Source organism: Phlebotomus papatasi, chromosome 1 (assembly GCF_024763615.1).
Source record: "Phlebotomus papatasi isolate M1 chromosome 1, Ppap_2.1, whole genome shotgun sequence".
In the NCBI taxonomy this organism is placed as follows: domain Eukaryota; kingdom Metazoa; phylum Arthropoda; class Insecta; order Diptera; family Psychodidae; genus Phlebotomus; species Phlebotomus papatasi.
Window position 1 is genome coordinate 22174903 of NC_077222.1, and position 23291 is coordinate 22198193.

At 32.0% G+C, this 23291-nt stretch overlaps 2 protein-coding genes across 2 annotated transcripts; both read left to right on the plus strand.

Annotated features, from left to right (window-relative positions):
* The first annotated feature begins 15 nt into the window (after nt 1-15).
* LOC129798228 (cyclin-dependent kinase-like 4) lies at nt 16-23291 on the plus strand. The gene is made up of 6 exons (XM_055841262.1): nt 16-290; nt 359-400; nt 5608-5914; nt 6672-7184; nt 22689-22820; nt 23054-23291. The coding sequence occupies exons 1-6, from the start codon at nt 265-267 to the stop codon at nt 23150-23152; spliced, it is 1119 nt and encodes a 372-aa protein (XP_055697237.1). The 5' UTR covers nt 16-264; the 3' UTR covers nt 23153-23291.
* On the plus strand, nt 9491-14652 carry LOC129798219 (uncharacterized). Its single transcript, XM_055841248.1, has 7 exons — nt 9491-9669; nt 10103-10308; nt 11475-11681; nt 12583-12754; nt 13741-13925; nt 14012-14135; nt 14199-14652. Exons 1-7 carry the CDS (start codon nt 9576-9578, stop codon nt 14645-14647), a joined length of 1437 nt encoding a protein of 478 aa, XP_055697223.1. The 5' UTR covers nt 9491-9575; the 3' UTR covers nt 14648-14652.

Sequence of the window (23291 nt, forward strand, 5' to 3'; positions counted from 1 at the left end):
AAACCATAAAAAACCGTTAAAAATTGGGGAAGTGCCAGAGTTTCGTGGAAATCCCGCCAAGCGCTGTTTAGTGAAGGAAAATGAAAACCCGCGAAAAGGCTCCCCATGTGAAAATCAGTTGTGTCCTGACCGTTGCCAAGTCTACAGGCAAAACAACAAAAAGGAAGGAATTTTCTGTATATTTAACCCTCTTTAGTTCGTGTTGTGAAGCATAAAGTCACAGAAAACACAGTAAAGAGCTTGTTTTATCCCCTCCTTCAATTAATGGACAAATGGTTTGGCGAGAAACGGTAAGGAAAAATTGGCTAAAAACTCCAGAAATTCCCTTTAATCTCCTCTTTTTTTTCACAAAAACCAGGTTGTGGCTGTTTGGTAATCATTTGCCGCTTCTGCCAAGAAGGTAAGTGAAAGAAAATCATACCCCGATTTTTCCTATCATTGATATTTCCGTGGGAAATGGCAAAGGATTCAACATTTGGTCAGTGAGAGTCCATTTATTCGTGTCCGATATTGATTACTTTGCCACTCATCAAAGGTCATCGAGTTTACTATTGCCTCAATGAAGTGTCCTGTCTGAGGAAAATGATTGACCACTTCTTTCGTGATATGTTTTCTTTATGTTTTCTCGCGTTTTTCTTTCGGTGTTGAAGAAAGTGTGTTCTTGACATCGATTTTCTTAAGAGATTACACGGAAAATTTATGCAAGAGTTCTTCAGAAAATTAAAATGCATTCTAATTAGAACACCACATTTTAACGTCTTTTATAGACGGACTGTAAGGCCTGTAAAGATCCTAAAACTTTGATTGCGAAGAGTTCATGAGTTCATGCAAGAATAATTAGAGAAATCAATTTAAAAGCAAGGATTAATAAGATATGATGAATAACATTACTAACCTTAAGCCTTGACTTTGAACATTAATTACAAGTGTGACCCTTTGGGCTAATATTTGATAAAGATTTTTGTTTGCTTAGGAGGTCTTATGAATTCCTAAAGAACCTATTAGGAAACAGAGAAACAAACAAAGGTATACTAATTTTGGATTCTTCCGACAGAAAATGCAACGTTTCAATTTTTAATTTGAAGATTCTGCTCTTTTGCACTGGGAAAAATATAGGGGAAGCCTTTCTGGTTTCGCACATATTCTGGCTGTGAACTTATTTTAATAACTTCACTGAGCAAAAAGAGGGTGCTATTAACATTTTTTCCTCAGAAATTTAACACTTTTTAAGTGTAAAAATATACAAACATATTTTAATGTTAATTTTACACCTTATTAAGGGTAAAATTAACATGAAAAGGGTACCTTTAACCCCTAATACACCTAAAAAGCATAATATTTACACCGATTTTGGATCAAAACTGCAGGGTAAAATTAACATTTCCGGAATGTTATTTTAACTCTTTCGAATTTCTCTAGTGTTACCAGTCAGTCATACATTTCCTTAAAAAAGTAAGTCAGATTTATTAAAGGAGTATACGAAAAACATAAAGTGTTCGAAGCTAGAGTTAGTGCGAAGCTTGAAAGCCTTCCCCTTCATATAAGGCTTTAAAAAAAATAATTCATGCTGTAAAGTTATCTTGCAAAGTTTTAACAAAAGTAAAATAAAAAGGTCTTAACTTTCCTAATTTTTTAAAACTTAAATTGGACTCATTTCATAAAAAAAAAATTAGTTTTGGAGGTTATGTACCTTACGTACTAACCAAAATTTGCAAATTTACTCATTCCAATAATAATTCCTTATTTTTTATCGGAGTCTCATATTGACTAGACGACTAGAGAAACGAAAAATCAAGTTTCAGATAATAACCTAACAACACAACAAATACAAAAAATATTTAAGGAATTTAAATTTTAGTATATTAAATTACTTGCAGATAATATTTTACCACACAATTAAATAATGAAATAGCTAATCAAAAATCACCAATTTATTAAAGTAAAAAATGAAAATAAAACTGATTTTTTTTTAAATTTTTTAACTAGTTATACAGGAAAGTGAGGTTATAGAGAACATAACCTGAAATATCTTCCCAAATATGTTTTAAATTATAATAAAAGTCTTATGTCTAATACTTTTCTTTCTTATTCACGCATTTTAAAGACAAACTAATACAATACGAATACAATACAAAGACAAATGCAATGTTTGATTCACTTCTACACACTGAGAGAAAAACGGGGTTTGCGATTAACATTTTTTGTTATGGCCAAATTATTAATGAAAACTTTAACTATAGAAAGAGGCTTACAACTTTTTTCTACTCAAAAAATATTGACTTTCTAAAATTTTTCTTATCATAACAAGGTTATGATAAACTTTAAATTGTTCGAACTAACCTATGAGACCGCATTAAAATAATCAGTATGAAAAAGATTTATTTGTTGTAAAAAGTCTCAATAATTTTTCAAGTTTTATTTCTTAAAAATAAATATTCTAAAATTTATAAATATAATTAATTTTGGAAAAAGTTCAAGCTTGCCAAAAAGAAAAAACGTCACGGAGCTAAATAATATTTTCTTGTTTTTCATGTAAAGAAATAAATAGTAACAGGAGCTATTTTCTTTAATTATACTTTTTTAAAGAAATTTTTCCTTTTTAGTACGATGAAAATTCCTTTAAGTACGTAGACGCTACGTGAAGTGGACGAACGAAGAACGAATAAGGATAAATAAAAAGGATGGATTCATGCTTATTTTCTACATTATTTATAAAGATCGAGGAACAAAGTATATCGCCATTTCGTCCATTCTAAAGCGTATTTGACATGATTAAATGCTGCAGTAATGAAAATTTGTAAAAAAATTTAATAGATTTGTTTCAAATTGAGGTTAGGATTGGAATTGGTTATAATTTTTTCACACATACAGAAAAATGGAAAATTCTTAAACAGAAACACCCAGGAATTTAATTTCAAATCCCATCCAATGAATGCCAATGCCCTAATTCTAAATCCTTGATCATTTAGTTTTAGTTGCAATTTGCAAATCCGTAGACATTTTTTATTTTCCAGCTAATGCAGAACTTAAGTTCCCGATCTCTTAACTTGAAAGAGCTAAGGATTCTAGCCCATTTCTTTCGCTCAGAGCTTCTAAACTTAAACGCCTCGGGGATTCACGTCCAATTTAAGTTCCCAGGATCTTATATATTTTCTTAAATTTAGAGTCAAATTTTTTCTGTGTGCATATTTCTAAAGAAATCTGGGCCTTACAATTATGACTATTATTTTAGTTAGCCCCACAATTGTTTTGTTGAGCTAAATTACATAATTTTAAAGTCCTGTTTTCTCTAGAAATATGCGAAAAAATCCTAACCAATTCCAATTCTAACCTCTATTTGAAAAATAAACTGTTGTATGTTTTACAAAAACTTTAGGAAATTGTCATATTCCTTGCATTTTATTAGATTATTAGATACATTAATTAAAATTTCAATATTCTAATGAAATTGCCAATTGCCTAAGGTGTTCCCTGCCGAAGAATTGTTTCTTCGACCCTATATCAATGTAGGCCCCACAGTTCAGCTCCACCTCTGTCTGTTATTAGGATATATCTAATTTATAGTAGATATTTATAAAGGTTATAACTTTGCTCTTGCTTTTTGAGGGTAAATTTAAATGTTAATATAATACAATTGTCATTTTTGTACAAAATTGTGGAAGGTTATGTTTCAATTTTACAAAATTCCAACCACATCAAAAATTGATACCATAATCCAAGACGATTTATTTAACGTACAAAATAATAAAATTTACAATAAATTTATTTTTAGTCCAATGAAGAAGACTTTGTCATTCGAAATATGTTATTTATTCATTTTAGGTTGGATTATTTTTAACATAACCTCACTTCGTTTCTAGGTGTATTAAACCAAAAATAAATTATCTGCAGACTCTAAGAATCTAAAAATTTAAACAATATAATATTTTCCACAAATATTTACAATTTTATTCGTTCTAAAAAAAAATATTCTCTAGGAAAATCTCGTTAGGGGCGACTGTGGGCCGAATTAGCCAGTAAATTTTTTTTTTACTTTTAATTTGTGAAAAACATAATTTGAATCGGATTGATAAATATTAGGAGTGAATTACTCTAAATAATTAGAAGTTTGTTTACTATTCTTTCTAAGGAAAACTATAACACCTCATTGTCTAATTCTACCCTTGACTAATTCTGCCCTGCAGGGGAATTCTGTAATGATGAAAATGTCATATGACAAATTTTCGTGATAAATTTGGGAATAGGACAACATTAAAAGCCAGTGAGTATCGAATATCAATTACAAAGAGCTTTATGAAGCCCTTAGCAAATGATATTAATCTGATTTTCAACTAGTTTTTCCGAATTTATCAAATAAAAATTATTAAATTTGTCATGATATTCTCACATTGTTACAGAATTCCTTACTGGTCTCCCTATTATTTATAATTGAGCCGGTAAGAGCAAAAGCAGTCATTTCATACTGCTCGAACTCAACGAAGAGAGCAGTATATAATCCATATAATCCCTCGATTTTTCACCCCCCCTCCCCAAATTTCCACCTTCTGAGTGATTTATGAATCAGTTCAAATCGGTTGGGAACCGGTAAACGGTAAATGATGCGAAAGTACTTTTGCGGTATAGCATCTAAGTCACGAGTTCGAGCATTCTGCAAAGCCTGGGATGCTTTGCCACCCCTTTTTGGTAGGGAAATCCATATACTCTGACAAAAAGTTTGTTAAAATAACAAGAAAAAATTGTCAAAAAGATGTTCTCTTTAAGGCGTCTACACATTGGGAGCTATTTTCGTCAAAAATTGCGTTTTTGACAGAAATTTGACGTTTCCCCCTACAACGCTGCAGGGAATTTCCTTCAAAAAAGCAATTTTTGACAAAAATTGCTCCCAATGTGTAGAGGCCATTAGAGAATGCCAAAAAGTTTGTCAAATCGGCGGCCACCTGAAACTTGTTAAAAGTTTGTGAAAAGGAAGTTTTTCCATATAAAATAAGAGAAAAAGTTTTGTCAAATTAACAAACAACACCCTTTTGACAGAATTTCAACAAGAAACATTTGTCCACTTGACAAAACTTTTTTTAGAGTACAATAGACTGTTTTTGCTCGCAATAACTCAATTAAATTATAGCGGTCTACCTATTGCATTCCATCGGCTAATACATATTTCTTACTTTGAAGAAAATGTACTTTATTGATCAAAAGTAATGATGACTTTCAAACATTCCAGAAATTCTAATAACATTTCTTTAAAGCCATGATTACCACCCCATTTAGTCTTTAAAGTTTGCACAAAGTGCACTTCCACTTCGGTTTTTTGTCCTAGAACCCTCTGCAGAGGAGATTCCATTACTGTGTTCCTTTGTCGTGAGTTATCGATAGCAATTCAATATTCATGCAACACGGTGGTTTGGAAAAATCCCCATCAATAGAATACATTGAACCCTTTCACTGGGCTTCTCCTTTTCACCTGCGGGAAAAAGAATCACTTCCTTCCCTACCAAAAGTATTTACCTTCCTGTGACTTTCTCCGCCCACGTGCTTCGGCAGAGGAAGTGCGTGGGTTGGATTGATTGTGCAAAAATAGCCAAATGACGCCTCAATCGTCCGGCACAGGTCGCGAGGAAGTAGCCGCATGGATCGATATGAGAAACTTTCTCGCCTTGGAGAGGGTTCCTATGGAATTGTGTACAAATGCCGCGACAGAGATTCTGGAGAACTTGTGGCTGTGAAGAAATTCGTTGAGTCTGAGGATGATCCGGCCATCAGGAAGATTGCTCTGCGAGAGATTCGACTGCTGAAGAACCTCAAGCATCCCAATCTCGTGTGCCTATTGGAAGTTTTCCGACGCAAAAGACGCCTCCACCTTGTCTTTGAGTTCTGCGAACATACAGTCCTCCATGAACTCGAAAGGCATCCCCAGGTAAGGTTCTTACCGTTCTTACGAATTTAACCCTTTAAGGACGATTGGGACACCGGTGTCCCATAAAGAAAATAATTTTTCCTGACTACCTAAAGTTATTTTTTTCTTATGTTTGAACATAATTCCAAAGTAGAAGGTTGAAGGAATCTAGGATATTTTTTGGAAATCTCCAGCTATTTGCTATATAGTAAATATTTAAGCTCAAAAATGGTGAATTTTTAAATTCTCAAATTTATAATTAATTTTTTATACTTTCAATTTTTTTTAAGCAAATCCCCTTTGGCAATAAAAACTACAATACTCATACGTAATATTTTTCATTAAAGAGAAAATTATTATTCATTGGTATTGTCAGAAAAATTACTTAAATTTTTGGGCTATTTTTGTCCCTATCGTCCATAGAGGCGCATAATACAACAAATCAGACTTTGTTGAACTTTTCAAGGTTAGATGTAAGACTTATCATTGATTATGTTTACCAGTTTAATTGTTCTTGTTGATTTTCAGTCCGTAAAAAGTGTCTCGTCGTTAAAGGGTTAAAAAAAACTCTAGCTTCAGGATTATTGATAATTTTATTTGACCACTTTCACTAATTTATTTTAATTATTTGATCTTCAAGAACTTTTCTGAACATCCCAGGTTCCTTAAAACGTAGCTAGAGGCGCTAAAATCGATTTTCAAATCACAATATTATGCAAAATTCCCCTGAGGCAAATGCATCATCAAACATTCAACTTCCTTTTTCTTTCGACTTTAGGGATGCCCAGACAATCTCACCAAACAAATCACGTACCAGACCCTCCTGGGAGTAGCATACTGCCATCGTCAGGGTTGCCTGCATAGGGATATCAAGCCTGAGAACATCCTCCTAACGGCCCAGGGCCAAGTCAAACTCTGTGACTTTGGCTTTGCGCGGATGCTGACTCCCGGAGAGAATTACACAGACTACGTAGCCACACGTTGGTACCGAGCCCCCGAACTTCTCGTGGGAGACACTCAGTACGGGACCCCGGTGGACGTATGGGCGATAGGATGCGTCTTTGCGGAGCTTGTCCGAGGAGAAGCACTTTGGCCAGGACGCAGTGATGTGGATCAGTTGTACCTAATCCGACGGACTCTGGGAGACCTTCTGCCGCGTCATCTGACTATCTTCAATCAGAATGACTTCTTCAAGGGCGTGACGTTGCCTGTGCCACCCACAATTGAGACACTAGAGGCAAAGATGCCACCACGCACCCTCCAGAATCCCCTCATGATCGATTTCCTCAAGGTGAGTTCATCAGTTAACATATTTTATTCACGAATCCCATCATTTGAACATCTGATAGCGAGATTAATACCACCTGCACGAGCTTTTCCACTCGTTTGATAAATTATTATTGATCAGTTTGCGATAAAGTCTCATTCATTGAACACTTAGAAAAGGAGACAGAGGAGTCTTTAGGGCGGTTTTCGGTGGGATTCTTAATAATTTAACATGTTGATGAAGTTTTCTGTTCTTTGATTTAACACAGAAGGTAAATTCAAGACAGCAATAACAGAAAAAAACGTTAAATTGTTCGTAAATGTTTGTGAATTTCGATTACTCTGACAAAAAATATTGTCAAATTAACAAGAAGAGTTTGTCAAAAAGATGTTCTTCCATACAGAATGTAGAGAAGTTTGTCAAATGGATGTTTTCCCATGTGAGAAAGTTTTGTCAAAGTAATAAAAAGCACCCTTTTGACAAAATTTCAACAAGATTACATTTGTCTGCTTAACAAAACTTTTTTACAGAGTGAATCGTGTAACCTACAGACAAGTTCGTAAAAGCGTAAAAGTTTGTACTTTTCCACAAACATTGTTCTTAACATGATCACTTGACGAGTATTTTTTGTTCCTTTAAAAAGATTTGTTCGTAAATGTTCGTAAACACACAGAAACACGTTTGTAAAATGTTGTAATTTGTTCGTAAAGTTTTGTCAGATAAACAAAAAAATTCAAAGAAATGTTTGTAAGAAAACAAAAAATGCTTGTCATTTGATCGTGTTACGAACAATGTTTGTGTTTAGTACACAGAAAAAAATATTTTGTAAAAATGTTCGTAAATGTTTGTGAATTCCTATGCGGGAGTTATAAAATGCTCGTGAATCGTGTAACCCACAAACAAGTTCGTAAAAGTTTGTACTTTTTCACAAACGAGGCGCTCAGAGCAAAAAAACTCTAACAAGGGAGGTCATCGAGTCATCAAATTCAGATTGGCTTCATATTGAGAACATAGACGCGGATAGGGATCATAAGGATCGTGTCATACTCAAAAAGTGCTAAATTTTTTTTTCCTTTGCAAAAAAAGCAATCAAAGGATTCCATAAAATGTTAATGATAAAGAAAGTCCTAGAACCAGCAGATGCAGCAGTGGCGCAGCGGGCAAGCGGACGGTGTTTATAACGCAAAGGTCTCGAGTTCGATTCTTGCTTTGTGCCGCCTTATTGTTTTTTTTCTTCTATTATTTTTTTATCTGTTTTTTTTTTGTCGCATTTTTTTCATTGACCGTAATTTTTCCTTAGTGTATCTATATTTGCTTTGCACTGTAATATACTCCTAATATGAATGTTTAACTAAAGTAAGTGTCTTAAAAGTTCTTCAACGCGTCTGCTTGTTTTAATTTTTTTTAAGGAATAGAAATTAAGAATTCATCCATATACGGTCTTATTGGTCCTAGATATACATAGCGTTATTTTTATTTGCTTTTTTAAATTACTTGCCTAAGCAATGTGTCTTGCAAAATACATCAATAAATCTATGTACAAAGCGATAGAGAATTATTATAATTAGCAATCTGCACAAAATCAAGATATGTTGAATTTTGTTATATTTGAAAATTCAATTCAATATTGTTTTGAAAAAGTTTATTGGGAGCTTTTGCCTAAATTGATTGTGAGTCATACTTTACTTCGGTGTGCTCATTGTGAACATTGTCCTCTGTTTTAATCATTTCTTTACAAAAGTCCTCAATGCACAAATTAGTTTAATAACTAATTAGTGCATGTGGATTTCTGTAAAGAAATGATTAAAACAGAATGTACAGTCACAATGTGCACATCGAATAAAAGATATGCTTTCACAATCAGTTTGAGAGCAAGTTTCCAAATAAACTTTTGTAAAACAGTATTGACTTGGATTTTCAAATTTTTCGGGCCTCTCAGCAACATATCCTGATTTGTGCCATGCATATTTGAAACTGCATTTAAATCTTTCTGCAGACAATTGATTAAAAATGAGTGAGTGTTTTTTAAATTCTCTATCTCTTGTGCATAGATTTATTGATGTATTTTGCAAGACACATTCACTCAGAAAACAGCTCTGTGGAAACAGCTCTTAAATTAGCTCTTGAAACAAGAACTGGGCATTTGTGTGTTCATTGAAAGACTATTTTACTAGCAGAAAAGCATTTATTTCTGCACGATACTTGGTTCAAGAACGTACAGTCTTTGAATAAGCACCTGTTTAAAAAGAATGTTTTCAAGGCACGAATTTTTGCTAACGAATCTTAATTCAAATATCGGACGGTATTGGCGTAAGTATCGACAGCAACTTGTCAAATGAATTGCGCACGCGCTCGCAGTGTCAGCGTCATTTGTGTCAAAAGTGATTGTGAAATTGTATCCAGTGAAAAGTTTTCATGGAAAATTTTCAGTTTGTTGAAGAAGAGGATTTCTTGGTCCATTTGTTAGATGTATGGGATGTGCCTTTCGATTTTCAACAAATATTTAAGGGTAAGTGAACTTAAAATTGGTGTGTTCCTTTTGTCTCCGCGCATGAAAGTTTTTCCGGGAATTTTGATGGAAGTTCGCTCTTGCGCGAGTGGTTTTTTGTTGAGCTTCCTCCTTCTTTCTGCCTTCTTCCTGCAACACTTCTTCCTTTTAGGATATTTACTTCTTCCTTCACACTTCCATCCAGGAAAATATAGTATCATGGAGTGCAATTTCCACTCAAAAAACCGAAAAAACCTCTTTGCATTTGCCAATTAGGTGTGATTTACATAACCTCAACTTTTGTAATCGGCGATTTGGTTGATTTGATCCAGGCTTAACACTGGATTTTTCTGTAAAACTAACTTCACTGGACGTGAAAGTCTAAAATTGGAATTGGATACGAAATTTTCATGAAGTAATACAATTTTTTGTAATATTTATGTTTGTTTTATAGACCTCGGTATCACAACAAAAGACTTGGAAGAGCATCTCGGAAGGGACGACCTTGCGTACATTTTTAAGGATGACTGGCGCGAGAAAATAAAGTTCCAAAGGAACCTAGATGACTTTAGAAAGGAAGGACAGAAGCTGCAGAATAGTACAGATTGCACTTGTTGCAAAAAACAAAACTTTCTGAAAACAACAGGCAATATCGATGAGGTAAGAAAATTAATTTACTTATCTTAATTTTTCAAACATTCATTGACCCTCGGACTCTTAAGAGTCACTCCAGGGTAATATCCCAAAAACCGCATTTTCTGCGACAATAAAGGCTTTATCTATTTAAAAGTGCTATAGTGTCCTAAGTAATAGTCTTACAAACATATTCCGAAAGTTTGAACTCATTTTGACTCTTCGTTTAGTTGTTATCCCCAGTTTTGTGTCACAGATAAGAGAAAAAGTAGGAAATATTTTTTGTGCAAGAAATCTAGTTTCTAAATTCAAGAGAAATACCTATTTAAAGTAATCTGACTAAAATAAATTTATTTTTTACTCAAAGACAAGTAGTTCTACTTTGTAAATCTTAATTAAAAAAAAAGTTAATTTGAGGAGTGAAAAGGGTTTCAAATTTTTTTTTATAATTTCACACTTGGTGCCCAAACTAAAAGAGATAACGATGAATAGATGGTATTTTTGAGTTTATTGGACCATAGTTAGCCTAGAAAAAAAAGTATCTGACTATTTTTTTTTGCTTAATTGGACGTTAGAGGGTTAAAAAGGAAAGAATATAATGAAACACGTATCCTAGATATGCAAAATTAACATCTTAATTTCCTAAACTATAAATACATATAAACATATAAAGGGTTAAATAAATATATATTGATTTAACCTTTTTTAGGACATTTGGGTCACCAATAACCCATAGGGAAAATTATTGTTAGGTATCTAGGATTTTTTTTTGTAAATCTCCAGCTATTTCCTATAGTAAATATTTAAGCCCGAAATAGAGTAATTTTCCAATTCCCGCTTTGCCGACTGAATTTTAATATAATATTATTTTTTTTATATATACATTTTTTTTAAGCAAAAAATCATTTGGGACTGAAAACTATAATAACTATACAAAATACTTTTCATTAGAGTGAAATCTATCATTCATTGGCGTTTTCAGGAAAATTACTTAATTGTATGAAATACCTAAAATATTATCTAAATATATACAAATTTATTTTAAGTTCGAAATATTTACATTTACAATTTTTATTTACGAAATTATTTACAATTTTTTCTCTAAATTTTTTATAATATTCATAAAAAAACTTTTTGTTTCTATTGATTAATTATTATTTTAAACACAATATTTATTCTGTATAACATTGTAGACTGTCCTCGGTATTTTGTTGACAACAGTGCAGGGTAAAGGACTCTTAAAAAAGTATCAAGATCTCAAAACCTTGAGCTCAGAAGACCAGACCACTCTAGTGGAATGTATTTGCCACTTCTATCTGGATAGAGAAATTAATCTCGGAGTTAAACAATTTCAGTTCTTAGCTGAAGACATCGTGAAGAACTTTCCAACTGAAATTGAGGTATGTTCGCAAAATTATATTATGAAAAATTATTTATCACGTAGAAACGATAATATATTTTTTTTTAATTTGAGTGTAGAGAATATTTTATCCCAATAACCCCAATAAGCATTTTTTCACATCCAAAAAAAGGTTACATTTTAAGGCAATTTATGTCTTCAAGGAATTATAAAATAAGTTATTATTTATTTCAAATCGTGTAGTGCGAGGAAACAAAAAATTATCATATTGAGTTTTTTATCCACTGAATTAATTCCATATTTTAAAAAATATCTCAGTAAGCTATAATAATAAAAACTCTTTTAAGAAATTATTTATTGGTAAGAAAAATTGTTTCGCATTATTATTTTATATTTTTGCTATTAGGGTAAGTGTGCAAAATTCCGGCCAGCTTGCAATTTCGGCCACCGTTTTTGTTCCTCGAATTTCCATGAACTTTTAGATTTTACGTACTCTAGAGATTATACAATGCAAAAAAATGACAAAAAATGTAGCTTCGACAAACGAGATGACGTCAAAAAGATATTGGAAGAATTCCCGAAGGACAAGGAACTATGAGAATGAAGGTGGCCGAAATAGGGCACCAAAGCTATGTCTAGATTTTTGTTCATTTTAAAATGTATTAAGAATGATTTTAGAGTAAATAAAGACGGTAAACTCTTTACAAGGTTCCAAGCAACACTTTTACAGAAGAAAGAATAAAAAAATCAATTTGTATTTAAAATATTACATTTCAAACTTGAGACTTTGGCGCTTGCATACAACTATGCCGAAATTTGGCACACTTACCCTATAGTATTGCGAAACTAATTTTGAAATACAGTACCTGCAAGCAAGAACACTTTGACATCACTTTCCTATCTGTGTAAAGCTAATTCAAGTTTATGTTTCCAATATTAAGGGAACTTATTTCCTAAAAAGGCGCAAGGGGGGCAATTGCTCAGGCAAGCTCTATGACAAATATCGCAATTTGCGATCAAAATTCCAACGAAGCGGTCTATTGAAGAAAGCCGAGAGACGTTCACAGGCCACTACTGTTCAACTGGAAAATCAGAGAGATTCGCCGGTTGAAGGTATTTTTTACAAAATTAAAAATGTTGCCTACAAGTGTTTTGAATGACTTAAGTATGGGGGAGGGCATGAAGCAATATTAAGCAGGGGTAGTTGTAATCAAATAGATTTTATCATTAGCTATAATATTCCTGAGGATGCGACATATGTATTGATGGTTACTATTAGGATATTTGTTTACACAAGAAATGGTCAACATAGATTAAGTGATTTAGAAATAAAACTCCTTGCCAAAATAATATTTTCTGAACATTAAGAGATTTAGCATTAGCATATCGCTCCTTGGAAAAAATAAGGGTCTAACTGAGTTTTTGTGACTTTGAGATTTTAAATGCACTTAGTAAGATAATTTAACCATTTATGGGACTAGTGGGACGATACACGGTGTCGCAAAACCAATAACAATTTTATTCTGACTATTTATAGGTCAAAATAACTTTCTATATTAAAAAAAAAGACGGTTTGTTTTTTCAACAGCGGTGTCCCACTCGTCCGTAAAGGGTTTATAAATTTTCAGAAGTTATAAGTTATTAGATTTCATTATTAGAAATATTTTTTTTATTATACTTTTGATAGCTTGCGCAAGTTTTTTTGAAGTAAAAGAACGTCAAATGGATTTATAGTTCACACGTTTGTAAAACAAGGGATAGATTTAAGCAAGTTGATTCTTTGTCAGTCTTATTTCAGAAAAATTTAACCGTAACTTAGAATTACAAAGACCCAACTCAAAAAATTATGCTCAGATGTGTAGACAAGAAATAATTTTTTTACACAATCATTAAATTGAGATAATTGTATACACAAAATTAAATCCTTCATATTATCTCCTGATAAACAGCTTGGGTTGAGTTGGTTCCTTGTAATTTTCAAGGAGCGAAATCTAGTTAATTAAATTTTTAATCAAATATAATGGTTCTTTGTTCTAAAGTGTTTACTACTACTCAGTTTTTCCTATGTGTTTAGTACATATTTTGAATTATATTTTCAGAAGAAGAGAATTTGGATAAGGATAAGGAGTGGTTATATCGCAATAGCGAACCACTTGAAGAAGTCAAGCAGAAATGGAATAACACTATTTCATTGCGTTGTCCTGGTAAAGAAGTCTACTCTCTAAATATTAATGACTTTGTAGTGGAGTGGCCTGCATTTGATACGGAGCTGTGTTGTTCACTTGTAAGTTTTTATTATATATTTTTTTAACAGAACTTTGGTTTCATATGCCCCTTATTAATTTTATTCCCGATTAAATTGTTTTCCAGTTGACTTTGGACTTTGATGCCAAATTCCCAGACAGAAGCCCTGGCGGAACATGGGCTGAAGTCTGTAACGCAGTTTTTAAAGATCAAAACATCACTGTGAATGAATACAACGCCAGGAATGAAAGTAAGATCATTACATAATATTTCTAATTTTTACCAGTTTGTAATTTATTTGTATATCTTTCAGACTCAAGGGATATTGTGGTTCTGAGCACAGTTCATAAAATCCTCAAACTTTCGATGCAAAGATTTAAAGAGAAAAAGAGTCGCAAATATACGATTGAGGATTCGCAGGCTGCACATATGTTCTTCATTGCAACTCTAAACGATTTAGATAACAGTATCAATGAGAGGGCGAAGTTGGGAAAAATACAACCAATGGTGATTGTTATTGGAAACAAGATCAACCCAGAGAAATACCTGGTCTTCATAGACTATAAGTATTTTAAAATGTCTTCTTTCATGGAGGCCATCGACTTTGCTTTCAAGCTATTTTATATGTTTGATTTGAAGTTCCCAGAAGAGTGTCAGTTTGTTTATGAATTTCTGCAGGAATTCCTTTATGGGATTGTCCCTAACAAGCGAACCGCAAAGGTTATTAACTTTATAAATTCTATTAAACAAAAAACAGCGTAAACATGTTCAAATGTTTTTTGTGCAATGAGGTATTCGGGACGCCTGATATTTTAATTTATACGCACTTTAAAAGACAACATGCTGATTACCAAAAAAAAAAATTCATATGCTATCAGGATTGCGGCCAAAATTTTAAAGAATTATGGTTACTGAGAAGACACTTAAATACACATGATAAAAGTAAATCGAGTTCAATTAAAAGTACAAATAATGTAAAAACCTCAACTTCAAAAACGATAAATAATAATATCCGCAATACAGAAGACGAATTATTGGAGCCAATTGAGCAATGCCCGATTTCTGAACAATTAGAAGAATTTCAAAAGATTATAACAAATCCTGAATTGATTGAGAAAGAAATAATAAAATTCGCGATTTCATTATATGATAATGATAACCTGACTAGAAAAGATGCTATTAAAATATTTAATTCAGTTGCCATATTGAATTCTAAAATCTTCGACTCCTATCAACTAAATGATTGTTGCAATACCATCATAAAAGAAATAACGTCTTCCTTTGCTGCATTTAACACTGAACATAAGTTTCTTGCATACCTCAAAAATGAAGGTTATTTCCAACACCCTAGACTTTTTACTATAAATAAACAAGTCAGTGAAGTTGTACGTAATTATGAAGTTTCTCTTGAACAAGAAAAAATAACAGGATCACTAATGCCCATTTCGTTTAACCTTAAGAATCTTCTTGAGACTGAAAACATTTTGTCGATTTGTAAGGAAAATATTCTCAAATATGAGCGTGATATTAATATAACTAACATTATAAATGCAAGGAGATGGCAACGAATCAAACAGAATTTCATTGACAAGACGGTTTTCCCTATTCTACTGTATTTAGATGATTTTGGAATAAACAATTACGCAGGACCGCATGCTACATCAGTTTGTGGTGTATACTACACCATTCCAATTATGTCACCCGATTATTTGTCTTCCTTAGATCACATTTTTGTGGCAGCATTTTTAAATACATTAGATGTTAAACATTTTGGTAATGCCAAATGCTTTAATGCGCTAATCGATGAATTTAAAGAGCTTGAGACAAATGGAATAACTATTACTGTCGATGGTCGCGCTGAAAAAATCTATTTTGTTATAGCAGCTGTAACAGGAGACAATCTTTCTTTGAACGCTATTCTGGGGTACACTACGTGTTTTAATAGAACATGCTGCTGCAGAGTTTGTTCACGATCGTATGAAAACATAAAAACTGATGTAAAAGAATATCCCGAACATTTCAGAAACATTGAGAATTACAATGAAAATCTTTTGATGGGAAAAGATAGATTAAAGGACACGGGTGTGAAAGAGAATTGCATATTTAACAAAATCCCAAGTTTCCATGCAACCGATAATACGGTTTTCGACATAATGCACGACCTTTTGGAAGGATTGTGCCACTTTGAAACGTGTAAAATAATTAAGTCCTTTATCAGTGAAAAATATTTTGACCTTAAGGCTCTTAATTATAGGAAACAAAACTTCCAATACGGATTTTACGACATGAAGGGTAGGTCTATTGAAGTTTCTACGGAAGATTTGAAAAAAGAGCATTTAAAAATAACATCTAGCGAGATGATTATTTTTATGCGTTTCTTACCCTTATGGATAGGAGATAAAATTCCCGTAGGAAACGAAAATTGGCGCCTCTTTTTGATATTATCCAAAATACTTGATTTGACATTCCAACCTTATTTTAATGAAGATAGACTTGGAGAACTGGATTCACTTATACAAGAGCATCATATCTTGTATAAGAAACTTTATGGACAGTTTCGTCCAAAACAGCATAATCTGCTGCACTATTCTCATGCTATAAGAAACGTGGGCCCATTAAAACATATCTGGTCCATGAGGTTCGAATCGAATCACCAAGTCTACAAAAAAATCGCTAATAATAGTCATAATAAAATAAACGTTCCTAAAACCCTAGCTACAAAAGCAGAAATTAAATATTCTAAACTTCTCCTCAGTACTGTTTGCCCCCCAGTTTACAGATATAAAACAATTTCCCAAAAAACCAGTATTCAGGACATATCTAACAATATGGGAGACTCAGATATTTTATATAATCAGGATATCTATTTGATCACCGAGTTGTCGTATAAAGATTTAAAGTTTCTTCCTAATCATTTTATTTTTGCGGAAAACAAATTTTATAAGATGTGTAAATTCATTTTGTCAGAAGATGAGACTATTTACATTCTCGGTTGTCAAATAAACACAAAGTATATGGAGCATTATGCGTGCTATGAAGTTCTTGAAGAAGGGAAAGATTATGTTATACAGATTTCTAAAATTAAAGGCCCACCTATGACAATGTACACATTACCCAGCGGTCAAAAAGTATTGAGACTAAAATATTATTACTAGATTTATTTTAAACTCTATAAAACTTAGTGAAAAAAGAAAATTCTATAATTTTTTGAAAGGAATAACAACTGTATAAGATTTATTATTTTTGCCAGATTATTATATACTAGTAAAAAATACATATACCTCAGTGACTGAAATATAAAAAGATAGTATTACACATTCATTCATTCATTCATTTTCAACCGCTTATCCCTATTGGGGTCGAGGGCCCATGACACCAAGCTTAACAGCCCACGCCTATCGATCCTCCGCCACTTCAGGGAGATGTTCGGGTTCGATCCCAAGACGTTCCAAGGCAAGATTCTGAATTTGATTCAGCCACCTTGTCCTAGGTCTGCCTCGAGGTCGAGGTCTCCTCACAATGGCTTGTATAGCTTCTCTGGGGAATCTTTTGTATTACACATTTAAAACAAATAAAAACTATGTAAAGAAATAGATACTTAATGATGAAATCTTGGAATTTGAGTAAAAATTAATAACCATTTTAAATCTATGTAAAACATAAATGATAATTACATTATATCACAGATCAATAACAGTAATTTCAAAGTAAAATACGATAAAAATGTATGGAGAAGTCATGAATTCCTATAAAGTTTTTAGAGAAGATAAAAATAAAATAGAACATATTTAACAGATAAATTAAAAAAAACAGATAAACAGGATGAATAACTTAATAAAATCTTAGTTTTTTTCTCAAAATAAATCAATCATTTATATGTGCTATTATAATAATAAAACAAAAATAAATAACCACAGATTTACTATGCCAATGTGACTGTTAAAAACACACCTATGAAAATATAGAGAAAATGAATTTTTTTAAACAAATCTTTGGCAAAGATTAATATAAAAGTAGAACATACAAAATAAATATATAAGATAAATGTTTACTAAAACTTTAGAGTTGTCAAAATAAAACAGAGCAATTTAACAAATCTGAATTGGAAAAATAAACAAAAATATATTATACTACATATCTATCAAACATTTAAAAAAAGAAGAGTTCATATGAAAAAATAGTGAATTTCTTAGTGTTCTTTTGTCAAATTTTTATTTTTTAATTAAATCTATTAAAAATTTAGTAAATGGGTAAATCTTGTAACTAACCTTATAATTAAAAAAAAAATTGTGCTAAATAACCGTGAATATCACTTGAATATCTTCCATAGTTTTAAGGCAAAACATAACAGTACAAATATTATATAGTACAAAAATGAAATTAAAAAAATATAGCTTTATTAAATAATTTATAATCCACTAGTATTTCAGAAAAGAATATTTCATGGAAAAGTAGTGATATATTTAAACTGACAATATATGTAATCTGTGATGCTTAAAAAAATAATTTAATAAAAAATGATAAACGAGAAAAACGTTATTTTAAATTCTATTAAGAAAAGAAATGGTATTAAAGTCAAGTATCTACGTGTATTGTGGTGCTTAAATCATCCAGTGTCTTCAACCAAGTAATGCTGTGTATTAAAATTAAAATTGGACAAGTGAACGCCCATCAGTACTTGTCTCAAGTAACATCGGGTCTTGGTTGTTCTCTTTAAGAAAACAGTTCTTAATTCTAAGCATGACATGTTTAGGTTGATTCGGCTCTTAAAATATTCTTACAGACAAGAGCTGTATTTTTGCAAGTCCCATACAAAGTTAGAACTGCCTTTTTCTGAGTGTTGCTTAGGCAAGTGATTTAAAAAAGCAAATAAAAATAACGCTATGTATATCTAGGACGAATAAGACCGTATATGGATGAATTCTTAATTTCTATTCCTTAAAAAAAAAATTAAAACAAGCAGACGCGTTGAAGAACTTTTAAGACACTTACTTTAGTTAAACATTCATATTAGGAGTATATTACAGTGCAAAGCAAATATAGATACACTAAGGAAAAATTACGGTCAATGAAAAAAAATCCGACAAAAAAAAACAGATAAAAAAATAATAGAAGAAAAAAAACAATAAGGCGGCACAAAGCAAGAATCGAACTCGAGACCTTTGCGTTATAAACACCGTCCGCTTGCCCGCTGCGCCACTGCTGCATCTGCTGGTTCTAGGACTTTCTTTATCATTAACATTTTATGGAATCCTTTGATTGCTTTTTTTGCAAAGGAAAAAAAAATTTAGCACTTTTTGAGTATGACACGATCCTTATGATCCCTATCCGCGTCTATGTTCTCAATATGAAGCCAATCTGAATTTGATGACTCGATGACCTCCCTTGTAAGTCGTATGCATTTCCCTATTAAAATAGCGTTTTTTTGCTATGAGTTCCTCAAACATTGTTCGCAAAATGATCATTTGACGAACATTTTTTGTACTTTTACAAACATTTGTTCGTAAATGTTAGTAAACACACAAAAAATTTTCATAAAATTTTGTCATTTGTTCGTAAATGTTTGTAAAATGTTCGACAGGGAAACAAACATTTACGAACAAATGACGAAATTTTACGAACATTTTTTGTGTGTTTACGAACATTTACGAACAAATGTTTGTAAAAGTACAAAAAAATGCTCGTCAAGTTATCATTTTACGAACAATGTTTGTGAAAAAGTACAAACTTTTACGAACTTGTTTGTGGGTTATACGATTCACGAGCATTTCGTAACTCCCCCATAGGAATTCACAAACATTTACGAACATTTTTACAATTTATTTTTTTTCTGTGTAGTTTATCGATTTGCGAATATTTTGCAAATCCCCAATGCAATGGGAATTCGAAAACATTCACGGAGATTTTTACGAAATATTGTTCTCATTGCAGAGAAAATTTTTTATTGTCTTTAAAATTCAGGAAGTGTCTAGTTCAGAGGTGTGCAAGACCCGTTGAAACCGAATAAACGTCAAAATAAGTTTATCGCATTGACGTGCAAATTTCATTTGCCGTTTGTTCGGTTTCAAACGGTTCTTGTACACCTCTGGTCTAGTTATTACCCAAAACTTAGCCATGAACATTACTTACATCTCGTACAACATACCATTTCCTCTTTATCTGAGACACTTTACCGTCTTAGAAAAAAGAGGGCGAATTTAGCTAGGTTTTGGAATTTGTCAAAGTGTTCAATGGATTTAACGGCACTTCCTGATTACTTCAAAGGATTTCCCTTGTAGACCAAACGGTAATAGACATTTACTTACCATTTCCAAATTCATCGATCCAAAATTTTGATAACCTATAAAGTTTTAGCTTTTTAATCATAAATTACCGAAAATCAGATGAAAATAAGATAGGAAAATTACATTAAAAGAAGAAAAAATGGTATTAGAAAAAATAACTAAAATTCATGGTAAGCCGGGACACATACTATAATGGTTAATTCTCTGCATTTTTAAGATTATATTTACTTTTCCAACTTTTTTGAGCAATTTTAAAATGTTTGTGCTTCTTCTAAATGAATGCAAAATAAATAAAGGATTCACTAAAATTTTAAGGAAGGTAGAGATTAAGGGTAAACAGTTAGGTATCGACTTTGATGATACCGGCCAAAATCACGAAAGCCCATAACCCGAATGGAACAAAATTTTTGGACCAAAAGCTAATCCCGATCGAGGTTTTTACTTTTCGGGATTTTGGCTTTCGAAATTTTGGCTTTTCGGGATTTCGACTTTCTGAGTTTTAGTTTGTGAGATTTTGGCTTTTCGAAATTTTAGCTTTCGAAATTTTGGCTTTTCGGTATTTTGGATTTTCGGCACTTTGCCTTTCGGGATTTTGGTTTTTGATATTTTGGCTTTCGAGATTTTGGCTTTTCGGGATTTTGGAATTTCGGTATTTTGGATTTTCGGGATTTTGACGTTCTGCGTTGTTTCAGGAATTTTGGTTTTCGTAATTTTGGCTTTTCGGCATTTTGCCTTTCGTGATTTTGGTTTTTGATATTTTGGCTTTCGACATTTTGGCTTTTCGGGATTTTGGCTTTTATGGCTTTTGACTTTTTATGATTTTGGCTTTCGAAAATTTAGTTTTCCAGGATTTTGACTTTTCGGAATTTTGATTTTCGGGATTTTGGCTTCCAAAATTTTGACCGGGATGCGACTTTGTTTCTTTGCTGATCCTTTCATAAGTCAATCAGTCTTAAGGAATATTAAGTCGTTTTTGATATCGATTTTGAATATAAATTTTGCAAAATTTTAATTTTTACAAATGAAACGGAAAAGTAAAGTTGTTTCAATCGGTTTTGCTTCCGATATTACATTTGGACTTAGCAAAATTTTCCTTTTCACAAAATTTAAACAGAAAAGTAAAATTTATTTAATTCTGTTTGCTTCCAATTTTCAATTTCGCTTTTGCAAGATTTTACTTGCAATTAAATAGAAAAGTGCAGTTATTTTCAAACGTTTTTACTTCCAGTTTTAGAAATCAACTTTATAAAAATTTATTTTCCCGAATTAAACATAAAAATAAAGTTCTTACAATCGTTTTTGCTCCCGATTTTGCATTTCGACTTTGGAACACTTCTCTTTTTCCAAGTTGAACAGAAAAGTCAAGTTTATCAGTCGTTTGTGCTTCCAGTTTTCGATTTTAACTTTATAAAAATTTATTTTCCCCAAATCAAACGAAAAAATAAAGTTTTTCAATTCCTCTTTGCTTTCGATTTTGCAGCATTTTACTAAAAAAAATTCAAATTATTTTCAAACGTTTTAGCTTGCGATTTTGGAAATCAACTTAAAAAATATATTTTCCTAAATCAAACGAAAAAATAAAGTTTTTCCAATCGTTTTTGCTTCCAATTTTCCATTTCGATTTTGCAACAAATTACTAAATAGAAAAATGAAGTTATTTTCAAACGTTTTTGCTTCCGATTTTAGAAATAAACTTAAAAAAAATATTTTTCCCAAATCAAATGAAAAAATAAAGTTTTTCCAGTCGTTTTTGCTTCCGATTTTGCATTTCGACTTTGGAACATTTCTCTTTTTACAAGTTGTACAGAAAAGTCAAGTTTATCAGTCGTTTTTGCTTCCGGTTTTTGATTTTAACTTTATAAAAATTTATTTTCACCAAATCAAACGGAAAAATAAAGTTTTTCGAATCGTTTTTGCTTTCGATTTTGCATTTCGACTTTGGAACATTTCTCTTTTTACAAGTTGAAAAGTCTAGTTTGTCAATCGCTTTTGCTTCCGGTTTTCGATTTTAACTTTATAAAAATTTATTTTCCCCAAATCAAACGAAAAAATCAAGTTCTTCCAATCGTTTTTGCTTCCAATTTTTCATTTCGATTTTGCAACGTTTTACTAAATAGAAAAGTGAAGTTATTATCAAACGTTTTTACTTCCGATTTTACAAATCAACTTTATAAAAATTTATTTTCTCGAATTAAATAGAAAAAAAGTTCCTAAAATCGTTTTTGCTTCCGATTTTCCATTTCGATTTTGCAACATTTTACTAAATAGAAAAGTGAAGTTATTTTCAAACGTTTTTACTTCCGATTTTAGATTCAACTTTATAAAAATTTATCTTCCCGAATTAAATAGAAAAATAAAGTTCTTACAATCGTTTTTGCTTTCGATTTTGGATTTCGACTTTACAAAATTAACTTTTCAGAAAAACAATGGAAAAGTGATTTTTTAACGATTTTGCTTTTGAATTAATAAATTCAATCGTTATTGAATTTCATGTATTTAGTTGTTTCTGTTGATTTCAGAAATGTCTGGACAAGGATCCATCTAAACGATGGAGCTGCGACAAACTCGCAACGCATGCCTACTTTGAAGACTATGCTGCAAAGATGGGATCAGTAGTGGAAGCCAAATCACCAGCCAGGGAGAAGGTTAAGGTGTCTAGTGAATTTTGTGTACTACTCTGAAACATCCCTCATCTCTATCCTCCAAAATCTTTGGTTGCCCAAACACGTTTATCTTCATTTTTTTGTCAGAGAAACCAACCAAATGTCTTTTTTACAAACACCGGACATTCTTTCATAAATCCCCCCCCACACGACCACTCCCCGTTTATTTCTGGAGCACTTTGTGTGATTATTTGTTAAAATTTGCCATCGCCACTTTGCAGAGTTCGCTGCCCTCCCTGTTGCCTGGTCCCAATCCGGAAGTGCGAATGCCACAGAAAAATGTGATTTTGCGATCTGAGCAACATTTACCGACCATTTAAACTGAGAACCCCGAGAGTGATGTTACTTTGCAAAATTTCTCTATATTAGCTTCATTTCATTTTTTCCAAACTCAATGTAAAGATGAATGTTGATTTGTTGATGGGAAGACTTAATAAAATGATTGAGCAATAAAAAAAA